Source organism: Hemibagrus wyckioides, linkage group LG28 (genome assembly GCF_019097595.1).
Source record: "Hemibagrus wyckioides isolate EC202008001 linkage group LG28, SWU_Hwy_1.0, whole genome shotgun sequence".
In the NCBI taxonomy this organism is placed as follows: Eukaryota; Metazoa; Chordata; class Actinopteri; order Siluriformes; family Bagridae; genus Hemibagrus; species Hemibagrus wyckioides.
This window is the reverse complement of record NC_080737.1, coordinates 20464524-20474523: the sequence shown is the minus strand read 5'-3', so window position 1 is coordinate 20474523 and position 10000 is coordinate 20464524. Positions and strand designations below refer to the sequence as shown.

General features: G+C 44.9%; 1 protein-coding gene across 3 annotated transcripts in view; it reads right to left on the bottom strand.

Annotated features, from left to right (window-relative positions):
* Window positions 1-1119: 1119 nt before the first annotated feature.
* The window catches only part of srrt (serrate RNA effector molecule homolog (Arabidopsis)), a 10476-nt gene continuing 1595 nt past the window's right edge, over window positions 1120-10000 (bottom strand). For 2 of the 3 annotated variants that reach the window (XM_058383185.1, XM_058383183.1), the window contains exons 5-20: window positions 9827-10000; window positions 5832-6001; window positions 4992-5173; window positions 4758-4859; window positions 4459-4681; window positions 4210-4376; window positions 3968-4029; window positions 3789-3867; window positions 3444-3626; window positions 3194-3364; window positions 2722-2875; window positions 2368-2561; window positions 2118-2274; window positions 1744-1839; window positions 1566-1668; window positions 1120-1374 (exon numbers count right to left, since the gene is read on the bottom strand). The exon at window positions 9827-10000 is cut by the window's right edge and continues 15 nt beyond it. In XM_058383185.1, the coding sequence (XP_058239168.1) occupies window positions 1299-1374; window positions 1566-1668; window positions 1744-1839; window positions 2118-2274; window positions 2368-2561; window positions 2722-2875; window positions 3194-3364; window positions 3444-3626; window positions 3789-3867; window positions 3968-4029; window positions 4210-4376; window positions 4459-4681; window positions 4758-4859; window positions 4992-5173; window positions 5832-6001; window positions 9827-10000 (2293 nt within the window). In that variant the 3' untranslated portion in view covers window positions 1120-1298. The remainder of the gene's footprint in view (window positions 1375-1565; window positions 1669-1743; window positions 1840-2117; window positions 2275-2367; window positions 2562-2721; window positions 2876-3193; window positions 3365-3443; window positions 3627-3788; window positions 3868-3967; window positions 4030-4209; window positions 4377-4458; window positions 4682-4757; window positions 4860-4991; window positions 5174-5831; window positions 6002-9826) is intronic. The other variant, XM_058383184.1, reaches the window with a different exon arrangement.

Genomic DNA, 10000 nt, shown 5'->3' with positions numbered 1-10000 from the left:
GTAATAGATGTCAGTGCTCTATGATTAATGGGGTGTATTATACACACACCTGAACGTCTGTTTTGAAATGAATCTGAACAGTGGTCCTGTCTTCTACGTGTGGTGGTTAGTAATAAACACATCAGAACACGTCAGACTTACACGTGTCAGTGTGTGATGTCGAATTCTTCAGTTTAGAGTCGGTGTTAATCTGCAGTCACATACACACACCCTTTACAGAAGAAATGAGTCTCTTCAGGTCGATCAGCGCCGTTAGCCACACTGTTGTCCGGGAGTAACTGTGCTGGACACCATACATTACAAAAAAACATCAGTAAAAAAAGTAGACCCTTAAAGAGACGATAATCTATTACAGATTACTGAACGATTTATCATCACACACGTTACTCTGGAGTCGCCTTTTACAGTCCCTGAGCATTATATAGAATAGAAACAGTGACGCATTCGTGTTAATAGAACCTGTGACGTGTAGCTGCACGACTTTATCCTGTTTCATAATCCACTAAACTGTTCTGTAAAGATTTCTACTGAGTGAATTTGAATAGTTTGGGTCAGTATTTACCTCATTATATACACACTACATACCCAAAAGTATTGGGACCCAAAATTCCCATAAACACACTCCTAAACCTTGTGGAAAGTCTTTCCAGAAGAGTTGAAGTTATAGCTGTAAAGGGCGGGACAACTCCATATTACATTCATGTGCATGGAAAGGCAGATGTCCCAAAACTTTTGGCCTGGCTCTCCACTCTAATCCAAAATGTCTTGGTATGAAGCTGAAGCATTAAAAGTTCCTTTCACTGGAACTAAGGGGTGGAGCCCAACCCCTGAATTCAATAAGTTGAAGGGGTGTCCCAATACTTTTGGCAATATAATGTATACATTTGTGACTAATTTGATTATTTTTGCATTTTTTTGTAAATAAAAAAAAGAATTGTGAACAGATCAGCAAAATAAAAGATAAAAGTTCAAACTTTTCTGGTTTATATATTCACACATTTATTATATAAAGAACGGTGACTGAATGAAAGGAAAGACGTCTGTCTGATGAAGTCCTGATGATTAAAGCTGCCGTAATTTAAAGATGAGTGAATAAAGCAGCCAGAGCGAGACCATGTGTTCCACATTACGGTTTTATTGAAGAACAAAAACAAGGGCTAAATGTAAAGTGTGCTGTGTAAGTGCGCACTCGTACACTACGGGGAAAAACACTAACGAGAGCGCTCAGACCTGCGAGAGATTCATCACCATTAAAATGAGTGAGGGAGTAAAAAAAGGAGGAAATAAAAAGAAGCAGTCTAAAAGAAGTCCACATCGTCAGGAGCGTCCAGGTCACGGTACTCGATGATGTTGCGAGGATCTCCGCGCATCATCCTGGAGACACAAGGGAAAAAATACAGAAGAGTTCGAGGAAGTCTAATTATCATTATTATTATTATTAAGTTAAATAGTTCTGATAATTCAGACTGCTGAAGCATCACAGTTGATTGTGTCTGTCCCAAGGAATTCTATTAATGCTGTGTATAATCTGTGTGTGTGTGAGAGAGATTATCGTGATTATCTACCGGTTGTTTCTGGGTTTTCCGGGATATCCACCCTGACCACGGAAGCTGTCATAATTCCCTCTGCCTCCTCCACCATACTGGTTTGGAGGATACGGAGGACCTGCTACAGAGGAGAAAAAACACAGTCATACATTAAGCTCGTAAATCTCTCTCACTCTCAGAGAAACACACTTTTTACCTCCATAGCCCATTACTGGAGGTCTGGGCTGCCCAAACCCCAGCAAGCCCTGAGGACCCTGAGGATGGAAAGGAGGACCACCAGGAGACATCACACCTGGAGGAGAGATTTATACAGCTGTAAGAATGCTGAGATCTGATTGGCTGACAGCAGCAGAGAGATTGATGGTGTTAATAAAGTAGAGAAATGAACATTGTTCAGACTAATTTCTTGGAAATGTAAAATAAAGCTGATTTTATTCCTGGTCATTACACTCGTCCACGAGCTAAAGCTTCATTCATGACGGTAAAATTGAAAAGCTTCTAAAGATCATCAGATGTGTTAGCTTTAGCTCCTAGCAGTCTGATCAGTGATGTGTAAGCGTGGACCCTCACCTGGAGTGGGGCCCGGAGGGGGCAGGGGCTTTATCTCAGGGATGGAGGGTCTTTTGGCATCCATCAGGAAGTTATTGAAGAACTCCACTTCCTTCTTCACCTCCTCGATCTTATCTCCATGTTTATTCAGAATGTGTTTCCTTACAAACTCTGGACCCTGAGGAGCAGAAAGAAAGAAATAACGAACTTCTGATTTAGTAGAAAGGAGTGAAGTGAGGACAATCTGTTGCCTCATGGCTAGAATCTGCACCTTGAACTTCTTGCCACTGAGTGGACACAGCCACTTGTCCTTCCCCAGCTCCTGTGTGTTAGCAGACACAAACTTTTCCACTTCCTGTTCCGGATCTTTCCGTCCCATTTTTGTGGCTTCCTCCTCAGCAAGGGTTTCCTTCACGCTGAACAAGGGGCTGAGTTTCTCCTCAAAAGTCTTTTGCCAGTCACTCACTACACACACACACACACACACACACACACACACACACGAGCAGTGCAGATACGTAAAAAACTATGTGTAATGAGATAACTATCTGAGCAGCATTATTCATTCATTATGATGCAGCACTGTGTGTGTGTGTGTGTGTGTGTGTGTGTGTGTGTGTCTCACCCTCTCGGTGTGTGATGCGGTTTGGAGGAATGGGGCCGCGGACGTGGATGATCCCACAGCGGTTGGGCATCTCGTCTTCACTCGTGTATTCACACATGTTGTAATAATCGATAGAGTGAACAATACGCAGATAGAACAGCAGACGATCCAACACCTGGAACACACACACACACACATACACACACATTCTTAATAAGCCAAGATTCTGTTTAATCTCCTTTCTGTATCAGGGATGTTCAGTCTCATCCTGAAGGGCCAGTGTGGTGCAGGTTTTTATTCCAATGGAGCAGAAGCTAATCAGCTGACCTTTGTTTTCAGTAGGCTCGGGTGTGGCTTCTGCTCGGTTTGGAGTGAAAACCTGCACCACACTGACCGTTGTTCACCTTTAGAGTTATGTGTAATGTAGCGTTAAAGCTCTACAGGGTGGACGAGGGTTCATGGTGATGGATGAATGATGGTGCAGGTCTCGTACCTTGACGAGTTTCTCGTCTCTCTCCACGGTGATCTCTGTGGGATTGCCCTCTTTATTCCCGTCCTCCGAGTCAACTCCACCCATATTTCCCAGTAGCTCCTCCTCCTCAGCACTCACTTCCTCAATAAGGTAATCTGTGATATTTTTTAGGATGGGGTTCTGAACTGGAAGCTATACACACACACACACACCATGAAAAATACATTACAGAATGTGTTCTCCTTTAGCTGCATCCGTGTGTGTGTCTCACCTCAGCAGTGTGTGTCTCTCCATGACCCCACAGTCCCTCTCTCTCGTCCAGTGCGTGTATGAGTTTAGCAGACAGTTTGATGTCATTTCTAAGAATTTGTTTATGCTGTGTGATTCCGTTAACGTTCCTCACACGCCGCGCCAAATCACGATTCACTCCTGGAGCTAACTCACAGTCACGCAGCTACACACACACAGGTTCCAGAGAAGTTCACAAAAATGATCTTTAGATAAAATTTGAGCTTCATAGGATGAGTGAGTTTGTAATAAAAGTCATGCTGTATATTTAACAGGAGATAAGCCGTAAATAAATCGGTTAAAGAGGTGAAGAAGAGGTGGAGCTCACTCGGATGTTCTGTAGGTTCCAGCAGATCTCTTTGATGTTGACTCCTCGGTCAAACGTCACCCAGCAACGCCTGAAAAACCTAACACGTGATGTGAAAATTACTACAGTACACACACACACAAAAAAAAAATTTATTTAATGACACACGAGGCATCATCATGTGTGTGTCAGTGTCTAACCTGCGCTCTGGTTGTGGTTCAGACAAACACACACGCATGAATCCAGGGTAACGACGACACAACTGAGGATAGATAGACACACACACACACACCATTATCACCTAAAGACATTTCAGTTTTCAATTGAAACAGTTTTCAGTGTTAAAGAGACTCGCTGTAACTCATTTCATAATTCTACACTACATGTAAAGAATCTTACATTTAATAATTGAATTGATTAATTAATTAATGAGTGCACCTACAGCAACGATCTCAGCTTTAGAGATGGAGGGTGCGATGCTCCTCATGAACAGAGAACAGGTCATGTGGAGTGGCCGAGGTTTAGGAGGCTGATCATCCTTCACTTTTTTCTCCTCCTTCTCTTTCTCTCTCTCACTCTGCTTCATTTCTTTTCGCCCCTTCACATCAGCTACACACACACACACACACACACACACAGTTGAGCAGTATGTTCTTTGCTTGTTACAAATAGAGATAAATTCCACACTGACCTTCACCCTCCTCTTCCTCTTCTTCCTCCTTCTCTTCTCCTCCTTCGTTCCTTCCATCTCCTTCTCCCTCTCCATCCCCCTCTGCCTCCACCTCCCTCTCTCTCTCCACAGGTTTCTCTGAGCAGTGAGAGTTTGAGTCAGAATCAGAATCTGACTCACTCTCTGAGGCACTCGCCTCGTCCTCGCTGTCGCCGCTGTGCTTCCTCTTTCTCTTCTTACTCAACTACACACACACAGGTCTTTAAAAATGCATGAAGGCAGACAAATGTATAAACAAGGATACGTACACACACACACACCTTCTTCGGCTCTGAAATCTCCTCAGTTGGAGCTTCTTTATCAGGTTTGTTAGCTCCTGCTTCAGCGTCTGCATCCTTCATTCCAACATCTTCACTCTCTCCCTACACACACACACAATAAGACTATAGTTAATAATTGTAAATTGTATTAGTCATGCTGCTGAAATAACAGAAAAAAAAGATGTGAGGAGATAATGGGTGGTGATGGAGGAGTGTGTGGAGGAGTAAATGCACCTCTTTGTTGTCCTTCTCAGTGGACGGTTTGCGGTCATTCTCTGCTCCTCTGTTCTCTTCTCGTTTTTGGTTTTCAGAAGATGGTCCTCCGGATGCCAGTCTCTCTCTCTCCTCCTCATCCTCCACTGGCTGCTCGAGGATGCGCAGATCGTTCTCAGTCCCTCCCTCCATCTTTATCACAGCTGAACAAACAGAAGAGTACAGATCATTAATAACTTCCAACACCTGACTGCAGGAGGTGTGGAGCACGTCTTTAAAGAGCAGGAGGTGTGGAGCACGTCTTTAAAGAGCAGGAGGTGTGGAGCACGTCTTTAAAGAGCAGGAGGTGTGGAGCACGTCTTTAAAGTCAGAACTTTTTAATGATTCAGTATTCTGAAATGTGACTCTTTCCTGTCCAGCTGCTGCACAAGAGCCAGAGAATAACAGACTCTCCTCCTTGTCTAGAGCACTGAGTAGAAACCGAGAGTCTCAGCTCTGAAAACTGCAGACCTGAAATCATCTACTTTTACTGATCAAAGAATTTATTTGTAAAAGTTTTACACTAAATGAAGTGTTAATTTCTATTTAAACCACACACACACGTATAAGCACATGCAGGTGTAATGTTAGGGAACCAAAGCAGCACACACTCTTCAGGCATTTGGCAGATGCTCTTATCTTACACACACACACACACACACACACACACACACACACACACAATGTGAACCTGTTTTTAAAGTTCATTACTTTTTTTTTTATTTTACTTTGCTCATAAATATCAGACGTGTTCTAGAAATTAAACCTAGTCTATAACAGTAGCCGTGTTTTTGCAGCATGATGTGAACATTCTTCTCACACCTGCATCAAGGATCTTTAAGATCTGTGGAGCGCGATCGATGTCCATGGAGATGTTATCAAACCAGCCGTTCTCCATTAAATACTGAAACGCATTCAAACGGTTCTGTAGAGCAGCATGAGCTTCAGCCTTCCTCTTCCCCGACTCGTCCGGGTGATACTTCGAGCGAAACCTTGAGAACGAGCGAGTGAGACAGAGAGACGGAGCAGACATGAAGAGAACAGAAATGAAAAGAGGAAGAGAGAGAGACCAATGAGCAGAAGACTCATGATTCATGATCATGTTTTTATACACAACTTCATTCTATTTATTTTAAAATATGCTGAAAATAATGAATATCTACATGACTTGCTGTTTATTCCACTTTTTTTGTACACAATATTCTTTCCTCTCCTCTCACTCAGTAATCACTAAATAATAAAAATGTAAATAAAATGCAGCACTCACCACAGCTACAGGGAGAAACACCAACACACAATAAACACAAAACATTCATCACATCTGCATTTTTTGGCTTAAACATTTGTCTATACATTTACCTGCAGGTTTAATTCGCAGTATTACCAGACATATAGAGAGAGGGGCCTCCTCAGGATGTGTGTGTGTTTGTGTGTGTGTAAACACACACCGTTTCTGCACTCTTGCCATTTCAATTCTCGCATATGAAAAAAAAGGGAGGAGAAAACGACGGGAGGTTTGTTTTTGTGCGCTGGCTGGACTGTCTGACTAAAACCCTGGACACTTGGTTTCTAAAGCAGCTGCATTGTGCGCAGTGCGAGCCCTGACTCACTAACACACGCCTCCTGCGCAGTCCCACACACTCGTCTTCTGAAAAACCTTGCCGTGGAAGAAGGGAAGAAGCAATTCGGATTGTTAATTGTTGGGAAAAAAAAAAAGAAAAGCAAAGCAAAAATAAAAGGAAGTATGACATCTGCTTAAGGAAATAAAATGATGCACCTGTGGAGAAAAAGGTTCAGGGAAATGAACAACAATCACCAGACTGAAGCCCTGCTGGGACGGTGATAGTTTCTCACCCTTTACACAGCAAACTTTACACCACAGAGCTGCTGCTGAGTTCTGGACTCTGATTGGTGGATCAGGTGTTAATTCTCCCTAACAGCAACTCTGACTGTATCACAGCTTTATATTAATGCACTGGCTCTGATATCTTACTGTTTCCATAGCAACAGCTCATTCACCCAAACGTGTACAACAGATGCTCCACTGTGTGTGTATGATTGAGTGTGTGTGTGTAATGAGTCTCCAGTGTCAGCGCTGTGTGTGTGTGTGTAAGGAGTCTCCAGTGTCAGCACTGTGTATCAGTGTGTGTGTGTGTGTGTGTGTGTGTGTGTGGAAGGAGTCTCCAGTGTCAGCACTGTGTATCAGTGTGTGTGTGTGTGTGTGTGTGTGTGGAAGGAGTCTCCAGTGTCAGCACTGTGTATCAGTGTGTGTGTGTGTGTGTGTGTGTAAGGAGTCTCCAGTGTCAGCACTGTGTATCAGTGTGTGTGTGTGTGTGTGTGTAAGGAGTCTCCAGTGTCAGCACTGTGTATCAGTGTGTGTGTGTGTGTGTGTGTAAGGAGTCTCCAGTGTCAGCACTGTGTATCAGTGTGTGTGTGTGTGTGTGTGTGTAAGGAGTCTCCAGTGTCAGCACTGTGTATCAGTGTGTGTGTGTGTGTGTGTGTGTGTGGAAGGAGTCTCCAGTGTCAGCACTGTGTATCAGTGTGTGTGTGTGTGTGTGTGTAAGGAGTCTCCAGTGTCAGCACTGTGTATCAGTGTGTGTGTGTGTGTGTGTGTGGAAGGAGTCTCCAGTGTCAGCACTGTGTATCAGTGTGTGTGTGTGTGTGTGTGTGTGTGTGTGTGTGTGTGTGTAAGGAGTCTCCAGTGTCAGCACTGTGTATCAGTGTGTGTGTGTGTGTGTGTGGAAGGAGTCTCCAGTGTCAGCACTGTGTATCAGTGTGTGTGTGTGTGTGTGTGTGTGGAAGGAGTCTCCAGTGTCAGCACTGTGTATCAGTGTGTGTGTGTGTGTGTGTGGAAGGAGTCTCCAGTGTCAGCACTGTGTATCAGTGTGTGTGTGTGTGTGTGTGGAAGGAGTCTCCAGTGTCAGCACTGTGTATCAGTGTGTGTGTGTGTGTGTGTGTGGAAGGAGTCTCCAGTGTCAGCACTGTGTATCAGTGTGTGTGTGTGTGTGTGTGTGTGTGTGTGGAAGGAGTCTCCAGTGTCAGCACTGTGTATCAGTGTGTGTGTGTGTGTGTGTGTGTGTGTGTGTGTGTGGAAGGAGTCTCCAGTGTCAGCACTGTGTATCAGTGTGTGTGTGTGGAAGGAGTCTCCAGTGTCAGCACTGTGTATCAGTGTGTGTGTGTGTGTGTGTGTGTGTGTGTGTGTGTGTGTGGAAGGAGTCTCCAGTGTCAGCACTGTGTATCAGTGTGTGTGTGTGTGTGTGGAAGGAGTCTCCAGTGTCAGCACTGTGTATCAGTGTGTGTGTGTGTGTGTGGAAGGAGTCTCCAGTGTCAGCACTGTGTATCAGTGTGTGTGTGTGTGTGTGTGTGTGTGTGTGGAAGGAGTCTCCAGTGTCAGCACTGTGTATCAGTGTGTGTGTGTGTGTGTGTGTGTGTGTGTGGAAGGAGTCTCCAGTGTCAGCACTGTGTATCAGTGTGTGTGTGTGTGTGTGTGTGGAAGGAGTCTCCAGTGTCAGCACTGTGTATCAGTGTGTGTGTGTGTGTGTGTGTGTGTGTGTGTGTGTGTGTGGAAGGAGTCTCCAGTGTCAGCACTGTGTATCAGTGTGTGTGTGTGTGTGGAAGGAGTCTCCAGTGTCAGCACTGTGTATCAGTGTGTGTGTGTGTGTGTGTGTGTGTGTGTGTGTGGGGAAGGAGTCTCCAGTGTCAGCACTGTGTATCAGTGTGTGTGTGTGTGTGTGGAAGGAGTCTCCAGTGTCAGCACTGTGTATCAGTGTGTGTGTGTGTGTGTGGAAGGAGTCTCCAGTGTCAGCACTGTGTATCAGTGTGTGTGTGTGTGTGTGTGTGGAAGGAGTCTCCAGTGTCAGCACTGTGTATCAGTGTGTGTGTGTGTGGAAGGAGTCTCCAGTGTCAGCACTGTGTATCAGTGTGTGTGTGTGTGGAAGGAGTCTCCAGTGTCAGCACTGTGTATCAGTGTGTGTGTGTGTGTGTGTGTGTGTGTGGAAGGAGTCTCCAGTGTCAGCACTGTGTATCAGTGTGTGTGTGTGTGTGTGTGTGGAAGGAGTCTCCAGTGTCAGCACTGTGTATCAGTGTGTGTGTGTGTGTGTGTGTGTGTGTGTGGAAGGAGTCTCCAGTGTCAGCACTGTGTATCAGTGTGTGTGTGTGTGTGTGTGTGTGTGTGTGTGGAAGGAGTCTCCAGTGTCAGCACTGTGTATCAGTGTGTGTGTGTGTGTGTGTGTGTGTGTGTGTGTGTGTGTGGAAGGAGTCTCCAGTGTCAGCACTGTGTATCAGTGTGTGTGTGTGTGTGTGTGTGTGTGTGTGTGTGTGTGTGTGTGGAAGGAGTCTCCAGTGTCAGCACTGTGTATCAGTGTGTGTGTGTGTGGAAGGAGTCTCCAGTGTCAGCACTGTGTATCAGTGTGTGTGTGTGTGTGTGTGTGTGTGTGTGTGGAAGGAGTCTCCAGTGTCAGCACTGTGTATCAGTGTGTGTGTGTGTGCGTGTGTGTGTGTGTGTGGAAGGAGTCTCCAGTGTCAGCACTGTGTATCAGTCAGAGGTGAAGCTGGAGTTTTAATCTTCTGGACAGTTTGCTCAGTGATCAGTTCCTCTATAGAGAACTAACACCATCCCAATAGGGCATGACTCTAAATGCAGAAGATCTTCATTTAAATTGTAATAAACTCATCAGACTAAAGCAGCATGGACTAATCCTCTCACTGGTTACTCTGAGCTGCAGTAGGAGCTTTGCTTCTCTGTACTATAAAACTGCTACATGCATTATTAAACAGAGAGCTGGAACAGATCAGAGATCAGCCACTCCGGGTCGTACCACTCTTCTCCTTTGTGAGCGAGGAAGAACTCCTGCATCTGCTGCCTTCTGAAGTCGATTTTGTACTCGTTGTAGCGTTTGACTGACTCTGTCTCGTCCACCGAGTCGTCCAGAGACAGCAAGAACTCTTTGAAGGTCTTCATCACAGGAGGAGGAGGACCCAGGTCCAGGTCA